The sequence below is a fragment of the Procambarus clarkii genome, chromosome 7, assembly GCF_040958095.1.
Source record: "Procambarus clarkii isolate CNS0578487 chromosome 7, FALCON_Pclarkii_2.0, whole genome shotgun sequence".
NCBI lineage: Eukaryota > Metazoa > Arthropoda > Malacostraca > Decapoda > Cambaridae > Procambarus > Procambarus clarkii.
In genome coordinates, this window is record NC_091156.1 from 18,467,956 (window position 1) to 18,493,350 (window position 25,395).

General features: G+C 38.5%; 1 protein-coding gene across 3 annotated transcripts in view; it reads right to left on the reverse strand.

Annotated features, from left to right (window-relative positions):
• The window catches only part of Epg5 (ectopic P-granules autophagy protein 5), an 88,519-nt gene extending 63,349 nt beyond the window's left edge, over nucleotides 1–25,170 (reverse strand). For 2 of the 3 annotated variants that reach the window (XM_045747393.2, XM_045747394.2), the window contains exons 1-9: nucleotides 25,111–25,170; nucleotides 19,709–21,202; nucleotides 10,258–10,548; nucleotides 9,094–9,270; nucleotides 8,226–8,384; nucleotides 4,768–4,880; nucleotides 3,555–3,798; nucleotides 3,304–3,444; nucleotides 1,057–1,284 (exon numbers count right to left, since the gene is read on the reverse strand). In XM_045747393.2, the coding sequence (XP_045603349.2) occupies nucleotides 1,057–1,284; nucleotides 3,304–3,444; nucleotides 3,555–3,798; nucleotides 4,768–4,880; nucleotides 8,226–8,384; nucleotides 9,094–9,270; nucleotides 10,258–10,548; nucleotides 19,709–21,202; nucleotides 25,111–25,149 (2,886 nt within the window). In that variant the 5' untranslated portion in view covers nucleotides 25,150–25,170. Of the gene's footprint in view, nucleotides 1–1,056; nucleotides 1,285–3,303; nucleotides 3,445–3,554; nucleotides 3,799–4,767; nucleotides 4,881–8,225; nucleotides 8,385–9,093; nucleotides 9,271–10,257; nucleotides 10,549–19,708; nucleotides 21,203–24,257; nucleotides 24,306–25,110 lie in introns of those variants that run through there. The other variant, XM_069313644.1, reaches the window with a different exon arrangement.
• Between the last annotated feature and the right edge of the window lie 225 nt (nucleotides 25,171–25,395).

The window sequence follows — 25,395 nt, forward strand, 5'->3', positions numbered from 1 at the left end:
ATGTGTGTGTGGAGCTATGCTGTCTTTGGTCATTACTATACCCCACCAAACTGGCTTAGTGGTTCATAATTGTGCATGAAAATGTATATAGTTACAGACAAAGTTTGTATATAGTGTAATAACAGCAAAAAAACAGTAATGAATGTACTGAAATGCCATTTTCTGAGCGAGTCCCAGAGGCTCCCGGGAGCTATCCAGGCTGATATGGATAGCTCCGGGAAGCCGTAGGGGCTCCCCCCAGAAAACAGAATCTTTTATTGTTCTAAGCAAATAATATAGTATGCATCTTAGTAACATGAATATATCTGTGTGTATCTACATGTTCTGTGATACACATTATTACTGGCAGCCCATTATATCACAGCACTTGAGAAAACCACAGTAAAACATTAGAAACACTGAGAAAATATTATATTGTATATTTAATGCATCCAGTTAAAAATTCACACAGAACATACGGAGCTAGGCTGAGCCCTGACTGCATTATGAGATCACCACAACAGACATGTAATCATGCATGAAAATGTTCACAGTTATACAATGCACATACAGTACAATAGTACTAAAAACAGAATGTTTTATTGTTCTAAACAAATAATATAGTATGCATCTAAGCAACATGAATATATTTGAACATACCAATGTTACACACATTTTATTACTAGTTATAAATTTCTAACAACATATTATTGAATATATTACTGGAAAACAAAAAACAGAAAAAACTAATCAGACATATTGAAATATGTAAAAACTATCTTCGCAGCAACTCCCACCTGACAGCTGGCCTGGGGCAACTGTCCCGCGGTGACTACCGATGAAAGCTTATGAACTGTGACATCATTGCGAGACTTCCAGGCTTCACCATGGCCAAAGTCACACACAACTTTTTTCATTATTTTTCCCGAGATCAGAGAATGTATTTTATCAACATTAGAAGGAAACAACATCTGTTAGAATTTTGTTTATGTAAACCTGGAGGTTGCACCATATAAACAGGTGTGCACCTCAAGGGTTAACACAGAACAACCAATGTTTGTGAAGAAGCATACTTACCTTACGATGCAATTCTTGTGGAAGACTAAGTTGAGTCTTAAGCTCATTCTCTCCCCAATTAAGTTTGCTGAGAATAATTCGTGCTAACTGATTCTCAACGCTGGCTGCTGGCATGAAGAGCAGCCAATGGGACACACATGTAACATCATCACTGTCAGGCTCCCACATCTCCAGAGGTAAAGCACGAAACAAATAAAGTGCCATACCCCCCACGCTAGTGATCTTTTCCTGTAATAAAGTTTGAAGGCAATAAATGCATCATCAACCACCACATTTCCCACTTTCATGGGATGCAGAGGCATCAGCCTGGAGAAATAGGGGAATAAAAAACAAAAGGAGGTTATAGATATTAAATACCTGTAATATAACTGTCACTGAACCATTCATTGAATCCTCTATAATATATAGCATGAAGGGTATACAAGCACTACCACACTTCAGCAGCCATCCACTGCTGCCCCTAACAACTTTCATAAGATCAGTTTACAGTGATCTTTTTGAATTACTGCACATAGCAAGGCTGTCTTAACAGCATTGCAGGCCAAAGCAATGCACCGGGGCCCCAAACCTGATGATGGGTACTGAAGACAGGTTACCTAGATGATGGACACTGGGGGCCCCCTACCTAGATGATGGGCACTGGACTCCCTACCCAGATGATGGGCACTGGACTCCCTACCCAGTTGAGGCACTAGAGCCCCCTACCCAGATGATGGGCACTGGAGCCACCTTACACATAAAAGCCCATAAAGTGATAGCCCATAAAATGAGATCAAAAGGAATAACGGGTAAAGTGGGGCATTGGATTTTGAACTTTCTGCCAAACAGAATGCAGAGGGTGATGGTCAATCAAATATGATCAAGCCCAAGTGCAGTGAAAAGCTCTGTACCCCAGAGCACAGTTCTTTCACTGCTACTATTTCTTATTCTGATCTCGGATATAACAAAAATACTAGTAACAGATTCGTGTCATTCTTTGCAGATGATACAAAAATCAGCATGAAAATTTCTTCTGTAGAAGACACTGAAAAAATGCAGGCAGATATTAATAAAGTCTTTAACTGGGCAACTGAAAATAACATGATGTTTAACGGTGACAAGTTCCAGGTACTGGTACTTAGGCATGGTGGAAACGAGGAATTAAACGAAATACAGGGTACAGAACACAATCAAACCTATTCACAGAAAAAATGCAACAAGTAAAAGATCTGGGAATTATGATGTCTGACGTCCTGACATTTAGTGAACATAACCAAACAAATATAGCGGCGGCCAGGAAAATGATAGGATGGATTATGATAACTTTCAAATCCAGAGACCCCACAGCAATGCTAATACGATTTAAATCACTGGTGCTGTCCTGTCTTGAGTATTGCTCAGTACTCACTTTCCCTTTCAGAGCAGGAGAGATCTCTGAATTAGAGGGAATACAGAGAACATATACAGCACGCATAGAAATGATAAAACATTAAATTATTGGGACGTCTCAAAGCTCTCAAAATGTACTCTTTGGAAAGGAGACAAGAAAGGTAACAAATATATACACAGAAGATACTTGAAGGCCAGGTCCCAAATTTGCAAAGTAGAATAACAACATACAGTACTGGAACAAAAGATATGGAGGGAAATGCAGAATAGAACCAGTGAAGAGTAGAGGTGCCCTAGGCACAATCAGAGAACACTGAACATCAGAGGTCCACAGCTGTTCAAAACCCTCCCAGCAAGCATTAGAAATATTGCTGGAACAAAGTTGGATTTATTCAAGAGGCACTTAGATAAGTTCTTACAAGAAATGCCAGACCAACCAGGCTGTAGTGGATATGTGGGCCTGATGGACCAAGTTATCACAAGTCGATCCTGGCCTCAGGCCAGGCTCAATGCGCAGAAGAACTCCCAGAACCCTCTCCAGGTATGCTCCAGGTACCAAGATGATGGGCGGGCATGTTGAATTTAATCTTGGGGTACCCATGCATAAGCTCTTGGAAGCAACCCCAGACAAGTAACTAAATGTAGTGTTAAAGATGGCATGAAAAGGTATGAATGGAGAAAATACATAAAATATCCTCTTGTGTGTTATTAAGAATACTGTGTATTAAATTCAATTAAAGTTTTGCAATTCTTCAAATTAAATAAAGAAAGCCATTTACAGATTCCTTGCTTCTAATATTTATTAAAACGATATCAAAAACATATTTTAAAGAAAGACCTAAAATATGACATGCAAACTGGCAGTTCTCACAGAAATACCTGAGTTGCTGTCAGCAAAAATGAAATGGATGATGGATGTTTAGCTGCAATTGTTGATAACAGATCTCGACCATTCCGGCTAAGTTCTTCTCTTGTTCCCTCATTCACAAATGTTGCTTCAAATATGTTCTTTATTACCACCTGTAAGATATGACTCCATGAAACAACTTAAGTGAGGAAGTTTTATTATTTAAAACAATTAACTATTATAAAATTGTAATAATTAATAAGAAAAAACAACAAAAGGATACCTTAATAAATTCTTTTTCTGATGCTTCACGTGCAGCAGTCATGTTTGCCAAAGCAGAAAGGAGATAAAATGATTCATTTTCCTCCATTTTCAGGAGACAATCATAAAACTGACCACGAGTGTCACTGTGAGTTACTAAATCTGCCCAGTCACTATTCGTCAGGTTCCCGGCACTCTCCTTACATGCAGTACCGAGTGATTCCTCTCTCATACCTGTGTGAAGCTTGTAGACAATCTTCCACAACCTGAAAAGCAACCCAAAGAGTGATGCTTCAATCAATAACTTTCATCAAGTTTGTTACCAACATGACATGATTTTTTGAGAACTTATCAATAGTTTATCAAAACAAAATCCCCTCATGGCAATGTGCTTTTGAAGCATTTAAATACCAAGTGAAATGGTGACCAGGAAAATAAACTGATGTATATCATCAACTCGGATTATTACTTCTCCCTACTTCCAGCAGATCATTCATAAGAGCATGAACTTTCCAGTCAAAATTCAGTGAACAATTAACCCTTGGATTACAGGACCCATAATATTGTATTACTTTTTGTATTGAATTGCATGGATTGGCCATTATAATAATACATTTTATCATATGGCAGGCACCAAAGAGCAGCCAGGTTATGAAGGGTTACCTCTACCATCAATACATGACTCTGATGCTCAAATGACCCCAATGACCTCAAAAGCCACCCCACGTCCAGCCCTCAGTGGCACGAACAGCCTTACACGCCCTGTGCCCAAGGTGGTGACATTAAGATGGCACATATTGCAAACTTCTCCCAGTATAGGCCAAGTGCTATAAGAGAGAGATGGAGTAATAGTGATGCCATTTAATGCAGTACTACATTATTAAACAATTATAAAGAGGAAAATGCTCATCTTGTTGAGGTTACTGTACCTTGAGATGACTTCAGGGCTTAGCATCCCCACGGCCCGGTCCTTGACCAGGCCTCCTTTTTGTTACACATCCCCAGAAAGCAGCCCGTAGCAGCTGTCTAACTCCCAGGTACCTATTTACTGCAAGGTAACAGGGACATCTGGATGAAAAACTGCCCATCTGTTTCTGCCTCCGTCGAGGATCGAACCCGGAACCTTATTACTACGAATCCCGAGCACTGTCCACTCAGCTGTCAGGCCCCCCTAACCTCCTTCCTCCTCCTAACCTGGTAATCTCATCACCATAAAACAAGCAACTTTCACTAACCGTGAGAGAGATACACTGCCATAGGGGATGACAGCCAGGAACTGCCATGCACCTGAACGTGGGCTGCTGAATATGCTGTCTACAGCTTTCTCGAACAACTGGTCATATTCCACCTGTATTACACATTATATATATATTACTCTACAAAAAATAAAATAAAAGTAATAATTAAAATAAATATATATATATATATATATATATATATATATATATATATATATATATATATATATATATAATATGTCGTACCTAGTAGCCAGAACGCACTTCTCAGCCTACTATTCAAGGCCCGATTTGCCTAATAAGCCAAGTTTTCATGAATTAATTGTTTTTCGACTACCTAACCTACCTAACCTAACCTAACCTAACTTTTTCTGCCACCTAACCTAACCTAACCTATAAAGATAGGTTAGGTTAGGTTAGGTAGGGTTGGTTAGGTTCGGTCATATGTCTACGTTAATTTTAACTCCAATAAAAAAAAATTGACCTCATACATAATGAAATGGGCAGCTTTATCATTTCATTAGAAAAAAATAGAGAAAATATATTAATTCAGGAAAACTTGGCTTATTAGGCAAATCGGGCCTTGCATAGTAGGCTGAGAAGTGCGTTCTGGCTACTAGGTACGACATATATATATATATATATATATATATATATATATATATGTCGTACCTAGTAGCCAGAACGCACTTCTCAGCCTACTATGCAAGGCCCGATTTGCCTAATAAGCCAAGTTTTCATGTATTAATTGTTTTTCGACTACCTAACCTACCTAACCTAACCTAACCTATCTTTTTCGGCTACCTAACTTAACTTAACCTATAAAGATAGGTTAGGTTAGGTTAGGTAGGGTTGGTTAGGTTCGCTCATATATCTACGTTAATTTTAACTCCAATAAAAAAAAATTGACCTCATACATAATGAAATGGGTAGCTTTATCATTTCATAAGAAAAAAATTAGAGAAAATATATTAATTCAGGAAAACTTGGCTTATTAGGCAAATCGGGCCTTGCATAGTAGCCTGAGAAGTGCGTTCTGGCTACTAGGTACGACATTATATATATATATATATATATATATATATATATATATATATATATATATATATATATTTATATTTATATTTTATCGACACAACGTGGATTAGTTAAAAACAGATCTTGCCTTACAAATTTGCTCACATTTTTGGAAAAGGTAACCCACTACTCAGGCCTTCTGGTGGATGTAATATACAGGTACATGGATTTTACTAAAGCTATTGATAAGGTACCACATGAAAGACTGGCAAGGAAATTACAGGTCCATGGAATAAATGGTAAAATATTAGAATGGATAAAACAATGGTTGAAGGATAGAAAACAAAGGGTCATGCTAAATGGAAACAAATGTGAATGGAGAAATGTGATAAGTGGGGTGCCTCAGGGGGTTCCATTTTGGGGCCCTTCCATTTTATCATATACATCAATGACAGATGAGAATATTACAAACCACTTCATCAAATTTGCTGATGACACTAAGATTTATGGTAAAGTGGGAAATGATAACGATATTGAAGCCTTACAAAGAGATCTACATGAACTCCACAAATAGTCAGAAGACTGGCAAATGCTATTTAATATTAACAAATGCAAGACCGTGCATGTGGGGCATAACAACCCATGCCACGAGTACCAAATTAATACCATTACATTATATTACAGCAGATTGATGAAGAAAAGTACTTTGGAGTCAAGTCCACCACACATTAATAGTTGCACAACAGGCGGGGTGTAGCAATCAGAAAAGCTAACCAAACTCTAGGGATACTCGAGCATAATTTTGACTATAAGGAAAAGAAGGTAATAGTTCAACTGTATAAATCTCTGGTGTGCCCCATTTGAATTACTGTATCCAAGTATGAAGACCTCATTTTCAGGACATAGCTGCTCTGGAGAAGGTGCAACACCAGGCAACAAAAGTAATTCCACGACTAAGTCATCTCTTGTATCAGGAATGCTTGAAGGCCACAGAGCAACACTGCAAACCAGGCATTACAGGTCGGATCTCACTGAAACTTTTAACAAGCTAGAGGATGTTGATCCGGATATTTTCTTCAGAAGGTCAGATGTAACACAAATAAGGAGCAATGGTTTCAAGCTCAACAAGCCATAATGTAGGACTGAGAACACAAGATGCTTTTCACCTACAGGGTTATTAACCCATAGAACCGCCTACCCACCAAAGCCGTAACTGCCTAAACTATGTTGAGTTTTAAAATATACCTAGAAAAAAATCAAGGGCACCTTCGACAAGCTGCAGGCTTCCTGTCCTCGTCGAGGCCACTAAAGTTAGTGGCCCTCAAGTAAATCAGGAATGAAACATAAGGTCACAGTCAGAGGATACCCCAGTCTGAAGAGGAGTGAATAGTCAGGTCTAATGGGGTAAATTCCTAGCACTGTTGCAGTTTATAATTAATGTAAATGACCTACCAGAAGAAGTGAGTTCGCACATGTAAATGTTTGCAGATGATTAAAACATTTCATAATCTGTATAGAAGTGATAAATAGCTTAATTATGTCAAAAGAAGAAATATCTTTTATAACCTTGCATTGTGTGATGCAGTGAGTGGGTGTGGGTCAAGGCTAGTCAAATCTGCCTCACCTTCCCCACATGTGGCAGTCACTGAGCACATCTGTATTCAATTGTCAATATTTAACACAATGCCTTCCAAGAACACATCTTACCTGAGGCAAAACACTGTAGTACTATACTCACAAACTTCATAAGTATTTATTTCTGTTCTTTTATATCACTAAACGTACTTTTCACCTGTTATATTCTGCAATTTTTGCAAAAGATTAACCCTTATCAAACTTACAATGAAATTCAAATTTTAAAGCAACAGTTATGCAGTTTCTTCTTGCCCACTTGTTACTGATGTTCTTAGGCATTATATTTAACATGAATTTGGTAGAATTTATAGGAAAAGATATAACTGCTAGGAATAAAATCCCTGAAGCTTCAAGCTAGTGATGAACACAAGGAAAATAATGAGCTCTGGTAAGAAAATTAATTTTCCCAACTTAGTAATATATATATACAGTATATAATTTTGGGGGTTATTTTACTCAGTTGTAGGTAGTGCATACCTCATGGCTGCAACCTTTGCATGTATTAATGAAGGTTCTACCATCAGGCGAATTCAGATTTCACTAATCAGTACCTAGCCCTTTCTCAAGGAATGTCTGAGCATTCCCAAACTTGTATCTTTGGATAACAATTCTGTAACGATAATACAATACTGTACATACTGTACAAGGCTTTCTGTAGACACTTTTTCTAATAAATCTAACATAAGGAATTTAGGCCTAAAATCAATTACTATAGGTGACATGACTATTTTACAAGTGTTAGATGAATAGGAAGCCAACACACTGGCTTCTTATCCAAAACAAATACTGTATAATGCAATAACCTGTAATGAAGCCAAATGGACTGTTGTTTGTGATGCGGCTGAGCTCTGGCTTGGTGCGTCCTGGTGTGCAGAAAGGAAGCTCTGCCAGTGATCGGTAACATATTGCATGGTGTGACGTAGTAGTCGACAAATGCGCTTTGTTACACCACGATACCTCAGCTGATATACATTACATAAAATTAGAGATAAAAATATGTTAGGCAAGTAATATGGTGAAAGAAAAAGTTGGCATGAGAGTTAAGAAAGACTGTAGAAGCCATACAGACGTATGAGAGTGCAAATTTAAAATATATTCGTATAAAAAATTTTGAATACAAAAATGACACAGAAAATACTAAGCATTTAAGTTATAAAGATATCAAATTTTTATTAAATAATTTTTTCGCGATACAGGAAATCTATTTCAATTTAAATAAAACTAATTTCACGACTTTCCTTTATATAAAAATTATTTTGAAATTACACGCTACTAATTTATTTCACAAAACACAGTAATGTGCACATGCACTTACAATATATCTTTAGTATGTAAAAGAGCAAAATTATCATCCCTGAAGCAGTAATACCTTGGTTCTAATCTAGTTAGTTTGAATAAATGTGTCCCAAAAATATATGCAAAGCACTATCCAGGAAGGAAGGAGTTATCAGGGGAAAATACCAAGCCATCACGACTATATAGCACTTGGAAGGGATCAGGATGAGGATTTGGGATGGGATGGGGGGAGAGGAATGGTACCCAACTACTTGGACGGTCGGGGATTGAACGCCGACCTGCATGACGCGAGACCGTCGCTCTACCGTCCAGCTCAAGTGGTTGGCACTAATCACTAACTCAGCACTAACCAAGGAATATGGTGATAATGCTGACCTGGGAATATGTAGCCAATCCTCTTCGAAAAAGCTGAATCAATCGAGTAGCAAACGCAAAGAGCTTCATGCAGCCGTGGTGACTTGTGTGAGACACACTGTAGCGCAGCTTCCCATTTTCTTCCTCCACCAACAGTATGTGTTGAAAAATATTTTTGAAAGGTACTTGGTTTAGGATCTGAAAAAAACAAGGATTACAAAAGTTACTTTAATATATAAAAACTGAGTTTATATTTGTTTAATAAAGGAAATATTAGGTACAGTACTGTAATAGGTAACAGTGGAGCATACAGTACATATAAAAAATACCTATATAAAATGCTGTACTTATCTAGGAACAAATTTATGAAAATTTATACTGATTAGTGTATTATTGGAAATGTTAGTGTTTTATGATAAATTTAATATATTTGTCTATACAGTAATACAATATGCATATACAGTCAAGCACAAACAAATTTGAAAACTACATCCAAATACACCCATGATCTGAAATTCTTTAAAAATATGGGGTTGATCAGTGAAACACTCCATTCTGAATCATTCTCTTAAATTCTCCTTAGTGCCACAGCCATTATGAAAATCATGACAATATTTTAAAGCCTTTAAATATTATGTAATAGTTGAGACAATCAGAAGGAAAATGGTCAATAAAAAAGTAGAAAAGGAGAAATGAAGTTAGGATGCAAATAAGAACCAAATGAGTTTACAAAACAAAGGGTAAAAAGAAGAGACTTGAGGGTGTGTGAAAGGAGAGCATTGCACTGAAACAGAGTTAAAGGTATACCAACATATAATATCTTTCTCCAGTGGTGCACTATAGGCATGAGAGTGCAGCTGTTGCTCAAGATGTATCACAGTTCACACTCGGGGCCTGAGGCACTAGAAACACCTGCACTCTACCCATGAATGCATGTACAGAAACTATCATGTTGTCTGCAGAATATACAAAGTGCAGATGGTGAACATGTATACTGTAACATGCTCCTATGAATGGAAATTATTCCTACCTTATGCTTAGAATGAAAAAAATATTGAGGTAATATACAAGTATTTAAGTGAATCTCTCAACATTTCACACTAGAAACAGTTGAAAGTGGAGATAAACATAAATGAATAAACAAAACAAATATAAAAATAAAATCTTCATTTCTAAGTGACCAACCTGAACAACATCATTCTCACTTAAGAGTGACCACAGCTGTGCTGGGTTCTCCTCCTCTTCACCACAGCTGTCAACAACCACCCACACATTATCACCAGTCTTGTCTTCACTGGAACCTGTATCTCCGTCACTTGCACCTGGCAGTGCAGTTTGTTGAAGGTGATGTAGAAAGTCTTCTCTGGCATTAACTGGACTAAGTATGGTAGAAAGAACAGTAAGGGAGTGGTCCAATGGCCAGCACCCCAACATTCCTCTACCATCAATGGCCTCTTGTGTCCATGAACCTCCAACCTAACAAAATTTATTTATTTATAAACAAGAAGGTACATTGAGTTTGTGAGAATAAATAGAATGGTAATTTATAATCTTGTAAAACCACTAGTACGTGCAGCGTTTCGGGCAGGTCCTTAATCTAACAGATAATTTTAAGTAGGTAAATTCTAGCGGAATTAATAAAATAACATACATTGCAAGAAAGAAAAAAAAATGAGATGAGAGAGATTAGTAGGTATATTAGAGCACATTGGTATATTAAAGCTCTGATTGATTGCATTGACAGCTTGATTGGAAATTAAAAACAGAATTAAAAGACTGAACAGTATAGTAAGTGTAAAATCAGACACCACAGGAACTACATCACTCCAAATACTATGCAGTGCATCATAAATAATCCTTCAGCACATGTCATGTTTGAAATAAGTCTGGTATTCTTGATATATTTAGTTAGGGATGAACTGTTCTCAGAAAAAGCACTTAAATGAAACCTTACAAATATGGATGAACTACAATACACTTAAACAAAGTCAATGCAACTTACCACAGGTGTAAGAATGTACACCAATTTTGGCTTAGGACATCCAAAAGATTTGTTTACAATAACATGGAAAATATCTTTAAACATACAATACTTACTAAGAGCTTGTGGAAAGTTCCTTTCCAGGCAAAGTTATTCTGCCACCTCCATAGGTATAGCAATACATGAACTTTAACAGTATCATGGCAATCCAGGAGCAAAACATGTGGCATTAATTCTAAAAAGATTAAAGAACCCTTGTAGAACCCTTCATGGACCCATTCACCCCACGTGCATACCACTTTTATATAAGCACACTAAGTACAGGGAGGAAAGAGAGCATGGGAGTAGTAGAATAATTTTGCACAGAAGCCTTTCACATGCTTAAAGTATATTATAGGAGCTTCATTATTTGACTACTTCCATGTGAATAGCCACTAAATGAGGTTAATTGGAAGAGAGTCTATCCAGGATCATACAGTGGTTGCTTTCACAATCGACTTGAGAATGGTCCAGGATGGACCGAAATGTTGTCGTCCCTTCACTTTCTAGTGTGTGGTCTGGTCAACATACTTTAGCCACGTTATTGTGACTCATCGCCTGCATATGGTTGCTCAACCATAGTAGCCTTGGCAGCTACTATGATAACATACAGTACCTTAAATTAGTATTCCTACTAATGATTTCAACAGTTTTCCATTGTCAGGGATGGGAAGCTCATTAGCGTTTTTAAGATACTCCTAGGCCAACTACTAACCTTTCCTAGGATGCAACCCAAAATAACAGTTTCCTAACTCAAGGGAAACTATTTACTGCAAGGTGAACAGAGCATCAGGTGAATGGAAATGTGCTCAACCATCTGTTCTTCCATGGAAATTTTCACTCGAGTGTGAATTAAACATTGAGGTACTGTATATTAACACCAGTATTTTGACCACTACCGATGCTGCCTTATTACCCAATACTGTACTGATACTTAATATTTTATTTAGACGTTAGAAGTTGAATTTAAGATTTCTTGTGATGTCAAAGTTGTGATTTCTTTAAGACATGCTTCTAGTGATTTCATGGTTTGTAAGCTAAGACATAGTACATTAATAATAACTAATTATAATGCAACTATTCCTGTAGATTCCTCTAAGTTAAAGTGTGTTAAATGGACTTCCCAGCAATGATTACCGATTAATAATACTGTACTAAAATTAATAAATCAAGAGCTTTTGTATAGCTACTCGGTCTCGGAATGGTACAGGACATGATGCCTTACAGTCCCACCCTGCTGAGTTTGACACCTTGAAAAGAACGATAAGTGGTTCCCTTTAGAAGCACTGGATATTTGCCCTGGCAGAAACCAGTATAGCATACTATAGTTTCATGGTATTAACCACCACAATGTTCAGTGTTTCGCTCCTTGGGAACCACCGAACATTAAGATATGATACTGCTTAACATGGCTGCATGCATGTCAGCATTCTTTGATGATTTCACTTTATTTAAAGACTTTTTTTTTTATGATCACTTATCCCATGGCCAGATAGCATCAATTGAAAAGCAAATGTTTAATTTGATTTTGTTTCACATTAAATACCTTTCCAGTTTCAATATGTCATTGGCATATATACAGTATATGAAGTGTTTTAGGGAAGGAGGGAGGGAATTGTCAGGGAAAAGCGCCAACCCATTACGACTATATAGCACTTGGAAGGGGTCAGGATAAGGACCTGTAATGGGGATGGGGGGGGATAGGAATAAAGTGTTTTAAGTATTTTCATGGTATTTATTGACAAAAGGGTGGGTGCTACGTGATTTTTAGGCACCACTGACTAGTCATGAGCAACTGGCCGGATATGGAAGACTTTAACCGAGTTTCCCAGTGAAGGGGTTAATCACCATTACTCTAAAATATTTCACCCCGCATAAAAGCATGAATTTTATTCTTTCTTGCACTAAAGTATTTATCTCTGGTTACTGGAAATAGTTATCGAAACCACCAATGTCCGAAGAATAACGACCTTATCCTAACGTTGAGAAGGGGGATGAGAAATATATATACAGTATTGTAATACTGTATTGATGTTACAACTGTAACCGAGTTTTTTATTTTATTTAATTTATGTATTTATTTATTTATATATATATATATATATATATATATATATATATATATATATATATATATATATATATATATATATATATATATATATATATATATATTATATCTATATATCTATATATCTATATATATATCTATATATATATATATATATATATATATATATATATATATATATATATATATATATATATATATATATATATATATATATATATATATATATGTCGTACCTAGTAGCCAGAACGCACTTCTCAGCCTACTATGCAAGGCCCAATTTGCCTAATAAGCCAAGTTTTCATGAATTAATGTTTTTTCGACGACCTAACCTACCTAACCTAACCTAACCTACCTTTTTCGGTTACCTAACCCAACCCAACCTATTAAGATAGGTTAGGTTAGGTTAGGTAGGGTTGGTTAGGTTCGGTCATATATCTACGTTAATTTTAACTACAATAAAATAAAATTGACCTCATACATAATGAAATGGGTAGCTTTATCATTTCATAAGAAAAAAATTAGAGAAAATATATTAATTCAGGAAAACTTGGCTTATTAGGCAAATCGGGCCTTGCATAGTAGGCTCAGAAGTGCGTTCTGGCTACTAGGTACGACATATATATATATATATATATATATATATATATATATATATATATATATATATATATATATATACATACAGTGGTACCTCGGAATGCGATTGTCCCTGTATGCGAGATTTTCGGAAGGCGAGGTGTATTTACTCCAAAAATTTGTCTCGGAAGGCGATGGTTACTTCGGGAGTCGAGTTTGAACGCGAGTTTGTTGATACGCGTACAGCCGACCTAGCGCGTGGTCGTTCGGCGATCGTCGCCCCTCTGCCCCGCTGCCCCTCAGTTCACCATTGTCTCGCGCGCAGTGACTACCCCCACATCAATTCTTGTCGTGAATTTTCAGTGTTTTGTTGGATTTTTGGTGATTTGTCTATACAATTTGTTATTATATATCTCACCATGAGTCCCAAGAAAGCCAGTGGTAAGGATAAAGGCCAGAAAGCTCATGTGAGGATGACAATAGAGCAGAAACAAGAGATCATTCGAAAGCATGAGAACGGTACACGTGTTGTTGATCTTTGTAGGCAGTACAACAAAGCGACATCAACAATATGCACTATACTTAAGAAGAAAAATAAGATTATGAGTGCTAATGTGGCAAAAGGAGTAAGAACATTAACGACACAAAGACCACAAATACTTGAAGAAGTGGAAAAGTTGTTATTAATTTGGATACACGACAAGGAGTTGAGGGGTGATAGTGTTTCGGAGGCCATTATTTCTGAGAAAGCCAGGGTGTTGCACGAAGACCTTCTAAAGAAGACCCCTGCAACGAGTGATGCAGAAAAGAAAGAGTTTAAGGCAAGCAGGGGCTGGTTTGAAAAATTTAGAAAGAGAAGTGGTATCCATAGTGTTACAAGGCATGGGGAGGCAGCCAGCTCAGACAAACCAGCCGCTGGACGATTTATTGACGAATTTAAAGAGTTTGCAGAGGCTGAGGGATACCTACCGCAACAAGTGTTTAATTGTGACGAAACAGGACTGTTTTGGAAAAGAATGCCTAAGAGGACATACATTACCAAGGAGGAAAAATCCTTGCCTGGACACAAGCCTATGAAAGATAGGTTTACGCTTGTGCTGTGTTCAAATGCGAGTGGCGATTTAAAAATTAAACCCTTGCTAGTGTATCATTCTGAAAATCCAAGGGTTTTCAAACAGTATAATGTGCAGAAAACCCGTTTGTCTGTGATGTGGAAGTCTAATAAAAAAGCATGGGTGACTAGGCTTATTTTTTCGGAGTGGGTGAATGAAGTGCTGTGCCCTGCCATAGAAAAATATCTGCAGGAGAAACAATTGCCACTCAGAGCCGTGCTTCTCCTTGACAATGCTCCTGCTCATCCTCCAGGCTTGGAAGATGATTTGATGCCTCAATGCAATAAATTCCTCACAGTTAAATTCCTTCCTCCTAACACCACTCCTCTAATTCAGCCTATGGACCAGAAAATCATAGCGAATTTTAAGAAACTGTATGAAAGGGCACTTTTCCGGAAATGTTTTGAAGTGACTGAAGCCACAAACCTCACCCTCAAAGAGTTCTGGAGAGAGCATTTTAACATTTTTAGTGCTTTAAAACTCGTTGACAAAGCCTGGCAAGAAGTGACTCAAAGAACCCTGATCTCTGGCTGGAGAAAATTGTGGCCTGAAGGTGTGAGAGAACTAGACTTTGAGGGGTTTGAGCCTATAAATGATGCGCCTATTGTTGAGGAAATTGTTAGTCTAGGCCAGAAAATGGGCTTGGAATTGGATGGTGATGATGTGGAGGAGTTGGTGGAAGAACACAACGAAGAACTGACCACCGAAGAACTCCTAGCCCTTCAACAGGAACAGGAAGCCAACACAGCAGCGAATGATTCTGCAGTGGAGGAGGAGGTGGTGGCAACAGCACCAGCGAATGTCCCTTCTGCAGTAATGAAGGTGTGTCAGATGTGGGAAGAGATTCAAACAACTATTGAACACACTCACCCAGACAAAACTGTAGTAGGCCGTTGTCTTAATCTTTTCAATGACACTGTGATGCCTTACTACAGAGAGAGCTTGCGAAGAAGGGAAAAGCAAGCTTTCATGGACAAATATTTGGTGAAGAAATCGAGCAGTGAACCTCAACCAGGACCTAGTGGCACTCAGGTTAAACGTCCCAGGGAGAGCACACCAGAAAGGTCCTCACTGCCTGATGTGATTATGGAAGGGGACTCCCCTTCCAAACACTAACTCCTCTCCTCCTCCCCCCTCCTCACCATCTTCCATACGCCTACAGCACTCGACAGTAAGGTAAGTAATAACTGGAACATACTTTTGTAGGTTTATTTAGATGAATTAGGTATAAAAATTTAGTTTGATGTGGGGTTTTTGGGGTAGTCAGGAACGGATTAATTCATTTCCCTTTATTTCTTATGGGGAAATTAACTTCGGAATGCGAGTTTTCGGAAGGCGAGGCGTCTCCAGGAACGGATTAAAATCGTATTCTGAGGTATGCCTGTATATATATATATACAGTATATATATATATTAGTATATTTTGGTAGCAGTCTTTCCTGTAGACATATATTATTAAATATGACCGAAAAAGTAAGATTAATAATTCTAACACGAATTTTCTCAATCTTTCGTACATTTCTTTTCACTGTTGGAGGTAAGTCAAAAATCAATTCTCCAAAATTCATTTTTATTTCTAGTCTGACGTGACGAAACGCGCTCGTGTCGCGTCAGACTAGAAATAAAAATGAATTTTGGAGAATTGATTTTTGATTTACCTCCAACAGTGAAAAGAAATGTACGAAAGATTGAGAAAATTTGTGTTAGAATTATTAATCTTACTTTTTCGGTCATATTTAATAATATATATATATATATATATATATATACAGTGGAACCTCTATTAACGAGTGGCTCTATTAACGAGTTTTTCCAGTAACGAGCAAGCCACTCGCAGCAAATTTGTCTCTATTGACGAGCTCGTCTCTATTAACGAGTGAAACCACATGGCGCTTCCTAGCGTCTCGCGGGTTCTCGCAAATTCTCGGACGCCTCCGACGCCAGTGTTGTTGTTGTATCTCACACGACAAGCATCCCTCTGGATTTATTTGCGCTTTTCTCTGTGTTTTTGTGGTTTGGTGACTGCAATTTGTAACGCACGATGTCGCCAAAGAAGCTGGTTGCTAAAGACAGTGTTGGCAAGGGGAAGAAAGCAACAATTACTGTTGAAGTGAAGAAGGAAATAATAGCAAAGCACGAGCGTGGTGTGCGTGTGGTTGATCTCGTCAGGGAGTATGGCAGGACCTCATCAACGATTTGTACCATTCTGAAGAGGAAGGAACAATTTAAGACGCTTGAGGTGGCTAAAGGAGTTACCAAGGTTAACAAGAAACGTCCACAAATCCTAGAAGAGGTTGAAAAGCTACTGCTAGTCTGGATGAATGAAAGGCAATTGCATGGCGATAGTGTCTCTGAAGCTCTTGTCTGTGCAAAGGCCAAGAAGTTGTATGTGGACCTTGTCAGGAAGACACCAGGTGCGTCGTCTGAAGAGGAGGAGATATTTAAGGCAAGCCGTGGATGGTTTGAGAAATTTAGGAAGAGAAGCGGTATCCACAGTGTTGTTCGACATGGGGAGGCTGCCAGCTCTGATAAAGCTGCTGCTGAGAAATTTGTACCAGAGTTCCAGGAATTTGTTGCTGAAAAGGAGTTCTTGCCCCAACAAGTTTTTAATTGTGACGAGACTGGCCTGTTTTGGAAGAAAATGACGAAGAGGACCTACATCACACAGGAGGAACAATCTTTGCCTGGCCACAAACCGATGAAGGATCGGCTTACTCTCATCCTCTGCGCCAATGCAAGTGGCGATTGCAAGGTCAAGCCGCTGCTGGTCTACCACTCAGAAAATCCACGCGTGTTCAAGGCATGTAAAGTGTATAAGGCGCGACTGAATGTGATGTGGAGGTCCAATAAGAAATCCTGGGTCACGCGGATATTCTTCACTGAATGGATCAATGATGTTTTTGGCCCCTCAGTGAGGAAATATCTTGAAGAGAAACAGTTGCCACTCAAGGCCTTGCTTGTGCTTGATAATGCTCCTGCACATCCTCCACAGATGCGAGATGAATTGTATCCTGAAAATCAGTTCATCACCATCAAGTTCCTTCCTCCCAATACCACTCCACTCCTCCAACCTATGGACCAGAAAGTCATTGCAAACTTTAAGAAACTCTACATGAAGGCCTTGTTGGAGAGGTGTGTTGATGTGACCGACAATACAGGGCTGACCCTCAAAGAATTCTGGAAGAACCACTTTAATATCCTGGGTGCCTTACGTTTGATCGATAAGGCCTGGGAAGGAGTGACAAGGAGGACCCTTAACTCTGCTTGGCGTAACCTGTGGCCTGAGGGTGTCCCTGAGCGAGACTTTGAAGGTTTCGGTCCTGCACCTGCATCTGCATCTGCACCTGTGGAAGACCCGGAAGTGCATCTAGTGGATGATATTGTTGCTCTGGGGCAAACTTTGGGTCTGGAGTTGGATGCTGCTGATGTGCAGGAGTTAGTGGAGGAGCACAGTGAGGAACTGACCACTGAGGAACTCCTGGAACTTCAGAAGGAGATTAATCAAGAGGAGGCACAAGAGTTCTCATCAGGGGAGGAGGAGGTACGGGAGGATGCTGCTGCCTCTTCAAGTGAGATCAGGGAAGTGCTAGGAATGTTTGAAAAGGTGACCGCATTCTTAGAAAAACATCACCCTGATCAAGCAGTGACAACCCGATGTGTGAACATGTTTAATGACAATTTACTGTCTCGTTTTAGGGACATCCTAAAACAAAGACAAAAGCAATTGTCAATAGAAAAGTTCTTTCCGAAAGTAGAGAAAAGAAGAGCCAGTGATAGTGAACCACAACCCGGTCCCAGTGGGGTGAAAATCCCAAGAAGAGAGAGCCCACCTGACTCAGAGGTGGATTCTCCTTCCACACCATAACCCCTCTCCTCCTTCCCACCTCCCCATCGTCTCCCTCAAGCCAGCAACGACTCTTCATAAGGTAAAGTAAATGTTAAAACAGTACAACAAAACATTTATAATTACATGTGCAGTATTATATTGACATTAAAAAATGTCATACAAGTATGGATGTTTTTGGGAGTGGAACGGATTAAATTTATTTCCTTTATTTTAAATGGGGAAATTTGTTTCCAAAGACGAGTTTTCCAGGTAACGAGCTCGGTGCCAGAACGGATTAAACTCGTTAATAGAGGTTCCACTGTATATATATACACACACACACACACACACACACACACACACACACACACACACATACAAAAATTCTTACATTCCTGTTCAGCCACTAGCATGCATAGCATTTCAGGCAAGTCCTTAATTCTAATTATCCCCGGAATATAACACGCCAAATCATTTAACAAGTTAAATTAATTCAGTGCTGGGTGAACAGTGGCTACAGTTAAGGATTGGCACCCCAGTAAATCCTCCCCGGCCAGGATACAAACCCAGGCCAAAGCACTTGCGAAGTGCCGAGTGAGTGTTTTACCACTACACCACGGGGATTTCTTTAAATATGGATAATGTAACAACTTAGTACCTGATTAAGAACTGGCACTGAGGTGGCAAATATCTGTGTGGCATAATTTAGGTCACTTGACAATCTAGTCATTATTGCTTATCATTATCATTCTAGTCTACTTAATGCTTCAAAAAATTAGATTGCTGCGTCTAATAAAGTCTTTATAAAAGCTCTTTTCCTCTTTCATGTCAAACCATAGCCTAAGTGCTTACCCTAATATAAAGTGAGGTTGTATCAAGCGTTGCCTATAAAATATTCATAGCCGATCTTTAGGAATTAATTTAATTTTATTAAAGGAGATTATTTGCTTAAAGCTTGCCATGCATATTAAATGTCTTATAGAACTAAACATTCTCTTAATACTGTACTTTTTATACAAGTACTGTACCTGAATATATGGTGGAGCCCAAGTACCAACTCCAGCTGGGCATCTTAAGATATGGTTGAGAACAAATAAATGGTCATGACGAGTTGCAACACGAAGTAGTATAGCAACCAGATCAGTTAGCCACTGTCTTGTATCTCGTATGAACTGCTGGTCCTTCACTCCCCGTCGCTGAAAGCTAAAGAGTACACTAATGCATATATACAATTTATCAACATGGGGACGTAAATGAGGCTTATGCTCCCTGCTACTGCTGGTACCAATTTTTGCATTTTTTGGAATTTGCATAAAATCTGGACAATCGCTTAAAATTTTTTGCATGTAGTTTTCCACCTGCAACTTGGACATCTCTGCTTCATATGCATGGAGAGCATAAGAATCTGAGAGAAGTTCTCTGGTCTGCTTCAGCTGCTTAGATACATGTGTACATATTTCCTCTTTGAAGCAAGCCACGTCATATTCATGCTTGACTGTCAAAAGACGACCATCTTCACACTCTCCTTCCTCGGTTGTTGTTCGTTTTTCAAATATCCACACATTTCCTTTTTGTTTCTTATATTCTTCTTGGATAGTTACCACCTCCTTCTGGCTGCCTATCAGACTTGTTCTAGCACGCAAATACCCGAGTACAAGTTCATAAAACTCCAACTGAGGTGTATTCCTCTCCTGTTCAATGAAGTGAGCAATATAACTATCATTTTCCTCAAGTTCATTATTTTGATAAAGAGCATTTATCTGAACATCAGTCATAGGTTGAACAGCAGAGTCATCAGTTAATGTTACTTTCAGTTTGACACCGGGCTTTATAACACTACCACTAATTTGAGCCTCTGTGCTTATCTCAGATTCTGTAGGAATATCCAAAGAACTTTTTGGATCGTGAAATATGGGGGCACTGGCTAAGGCGTCACTGTTTATGGAACACTGTCCTGTCACTACAACGCCACTATTGTCAACACTCGTCTCATTCACAACATCCTGCACATATTCACAGCCAATTTGATTATACGGAAGGACATTAATATTACACAATTCCCTATGCTGCTGGATTATAGTGTCATCAATGGCAAGATCTTTCAGCTGTTGTTGTAATTTAAAATATGGTTCCATCTCAAGTAGTTTCTGCTGTAGATTATAAAAGTCTGAAGATGAGGAACCTGTGATTTCTTTCACCTTTGCTTCTGTTTTCTCCTTAACTGAGCAATGGTCCTCACCAATATTAACGTCTGAATTTTCATTCTTGAATGTTTGTGAGGATTCACTGTCTTTTGCACTTTCAATTTTATAGTCACTGATCTCCTGTGAGGACAGATCTTTGTGCTCTGCCTCCTCCTCTGGTTGTGAATGTCCATTGTCATGTGAATGCCCATCGTCTAATGTCTCTAATGGTGGTAGAGGTATCTCCCCATACTCTGCCAGCAATTCCAACATAGAATGATTTTCAGTGCCATCCTCCTCTTGTACTCTTGTTTCAGGACACTTTTCAAACACCTCTTTCTGGAAAAATATAGATAAAATATTAAAAGAAATTATTTCCATAATTAGTTAAATTATTAAAACTATGAGAACAGTACATATTCATTCATGCATTAATGCTAGTATTGTTGACAAACATTGTAGTCAAAACATCAGAAAAAGTAATTAAAACCGAATGGGTAGAACACCCAGAGAGAAATGATATTATAACAGACAGACAGACAGACAGTATAGTTTTCAATCAGGAAGGTCTTGTGTAACAAATCTACTTAGTTTCAAAATATGATAAGACCAACAGAGATTTTACAGGAAAGAGATGGTTGGGTTGACTGCATTTATCTGGACTTAGAAAAAGACTTTTGACAGAGAGCCACTTAATTAAGAGGTTCTGGAAGCTGGAACATACACTGCAGTGACAGGGAGACTTCTAACATAGATGAAAAATGTTCTGACTGAAAAATGAGGGTAGTAATCATAAGCAATGTATCAGACTGGAGAAATGTCATGAGTGGAGTACCACAGGGTTCAGTTCTTGTACCTGTAAAGTTCAATATCTACATAAATGACCTACCAGAAGGAATACAGAATTATATGAACATGTTTCCTGATGATGCTAAGATACTAAGGAAGATAAGAAACTTGATGAATGTCATACCCTTCAAGAAGACCTGGATAAAATATGTGCATGGAGCACCACATACGAACACCACATAAAAGAAAAGATAAATGGAATTTAATGTGAATAAATGCCATGTTATGGAACGTGGATTAGGAGAAAACAGATCACATGTAACCTACAAATTATGTGTAAAAGCTTTAACAAATTCTGATAAAAGAGGTGGTTCTAGATAGAAAACTATCACCTGAGGACCACATAAAGAATATTGTGCAAGGAGCCTATGCTATGCTTTCCAATTTCAGAATTGCTTTTAACTACACGGATGGTGAAATACTCGAGAAATTTTTCATGACTTTTGTGAACAATGGTGCCTATATCTTAAGAAGAACATCAACTGGAAAAGGTGCCAAGACATGCAACTAAATGGCTCCCAGAACTAAAAGACAAGACCTATGAGGAAAGGTTAGAGGCATTAAATATGCCAAACTAAAAGATAAAAGAAAAAGAGGTGATATGATCACTACGAACAAAATAGTAATAGGAATCGACAAAATTTATAGAGTAGAATTTAATAATAGGGTAAGAAAATTCATTTTTGCAAACAGTGTAGTGGTAGAGAGATAGACGGTTGAAACAAGTTAGGTGAGATGGTGGTGAAAGCCACAAACATCAGTAGTTTCAAAATGTTACTTGACAGAGTGCTGGGATGATGGGACACTCTGAGCATAGCTCTCATCCTGTAACTACACTTAGGTAATTACACTTACACATACAAAAAGAAACTACGAAAGAAAACATGCCAAAAACATAAAGAAAGATCCAAATTCATTCTGTGCCAGTATAAGACGTAAAACTAAAACAAAGGAATTGGTAGGACCCTAAACAATGATGAGACTAACCAAGTTATAATGGATGATAAAAGGGGAACAAATACTCTGAATGAATACTTTACATCTTGAGGTTATCTTGAGATGATTTCGGGGCTTTAGTGTCCCCGCGGCCCGGTCCTTGACCAGGCCTCCACCCCCAGGAAGCAGCCCGTGACAGCTGACTAACACCCAGGTACCTATTTTACTGCTAGGTAACAGGGGCATAGGGTGAAAGAAACTCTGCCCATTGTTTCGCCGGCTCCTGGGATCGAACCCGGGACCACAGGATCACAAGTCCAGTGTGCTATCTGCTCGGCCGATCTTCGATAACCTCCCATCCCCCATACAAATGTCTGAAGGATGTGAAGAGAACAAATTAAGGAATATACCCATAACATGCGACACAATCAGGAAGAGCATTGCCAAACAAAAAGACTCAAAATCCCCAGGTGCGGACGGAATTCAATCCAAAGTGATAAGGGAACTGGCAGATGCACTATACCTACAATTGAAACTCTTTCAGAAAATCTCTGGACAAAGGGATAGTTCCCCTAGATTAGAAATATACAAATGTCACCCCTATAGTAAAAAATAAAAACAGAAATAGTTAGGCAGAAAACTTCAGTTCAGTTTGACATCACACATCTGCAAGCTCATGGAGAGAATCCTGAGGGAGGGAATCATTTACCATCTCACAATAAACAATCTTGCAAAATCAATGCAAAAGAGGTTTGTTAAAAATAGATCCTACCTTACAAACTTGCTCACATTTTTGGAAATGGTAACCAGCTATTCAGACAAAGAACGTCTGCAAGATAGACTTTGCTAAAGCTTTTGATAAGATACCACATGATGAAAGACTAGCAAAGAAATTACAGGCACATGGAATAAATGGTAGAATACTAGAATAGATAAAACAATGAAAACAAAGGGTTGGCTAAACGGGAAGGAATCTGACTGGAGAAATGTGGCGAGTGGGGTACTGCAAGGATCCAATTTGGGGTCAACTATTTTTGTCATATACATCAATAACATAGATGAGAATATTACAAATCACATTATCAAATTTGCAGACACAAATAATTATGGTAAAGTAGGAAGTGGAAACGATATTGAGGCTTTACAAGCAATCAACATGAACTCCACAATTGGTCAGAAGACTGGCAAATACTTTTTAATATAAAAAAATACAAGACCTTGCATGTGATACATAACAATCCATGTCACAATTACCAATTTAACAACATTAACTTGCAGCAGATTGATGAAGAAAATGGCCTTGGAGTGAGAATCCATCATACACTGAAAGGTAAGGTAAGGTAATTATCAGGGGAAAGCACCAAGCCATTACGACTATATAGAACTTGGAAGGGGGTCAGATAACGATTTGCGATGGGATGGGGGAAAAGGAATAGTGTCCAACCACTGCGACGGTCGGGGATTGAACGCCAACCTGCATGAAGCGAGACCGTCGCTCTACCGTCCAGCCCAAGTGGTTGGTGCAGCATTAAAAAGAGCCAACCAAACCCTAGGAATAATCAAACATATCTTTGACTTTAAGGAAAAAAAGGTAGTTATTCACCCTTACCTGGATTATTGTATCCAAGCATGCAGACCTCATCTTCAGAAAGACATAGCTGCTTTGGAGAAAGTGCAACACCGGGCAACAAACATTATTAATAACCAAGTTGACTCTTGTGCCAGGGGCAGTTGAGGGCCACAGGGCTAATAACACTGCAAGCCAAGCATGACAGGTCGGATCTCATCGAAACCTTTGAATTACTAAAAAATCTGGAGGATGTTGATCTAGACAACTTCAAAAAGTCAGATGTAACACAAACAAGGAGCAACAGTTTTAAGCTCAACTAACCGCAATGTAGAACTGAGAACAGATGTTTTTTCACCGATTGGGGTTATAAACCCACGGAACCACCTACCCGCCGAAGCCGTAAATACCAAAAAACAGTTGAACTTTAAAACCCCGCTTGAAAAAATTATTAGGACAAATAGGGAACCTTTGACTACCCGCCGGCTTTCTGTCTTCGTCGAGAATACTAGTATGTTAGTGGCCCCACAGATAATTCTCCCCAGCGCCCTGTTATTAAGTTCAAATTATATAAATATAAATTGCCATAACCTTTCTAATGGCCTACTGAAGAAATGATGTACCAATGACGAACACACCGTAAAGTGAACCCAAAGGTATAATCTGGCAGAGTACAAAGGCGAATATCCACAGCTTTACACAGGTGCGTAATTGGTGCGATTCGTGTCCGAGATCAGCTGATGATTACCTTGTAGTTCTCAACTATCATCACTCGTTATATCTGAGTTAGCACGCTGTTATGATAACTGTAACATTATATGTCACTTCTTATTTACTCAAAGGTGACAAAAGAACTCCAGGTAACATTAACTCTTAAGAGTGAGTGTAGTATTACCCTAGATCGAGGTTTCCTCTTCCTAACAGCCTCTGCCATCCAGCTCGACTGACTCGAGTTCACTCGACTCCTATAAACAAATTCAGATATCGTATAATACCAAGCTGTCGTACAACCACAAAACTAAGTTGTCGTACACTGTACAATACAAACGGTTGTCCTACACCACAACAACGCAAAATTCTTCTACACCACAACAACGCAAAATTCTTCTACACCACAACAACGCAAAATTCTTCTACACCACAACAACGCAAATTTGTCCTACATCCCAACAAAACAAAA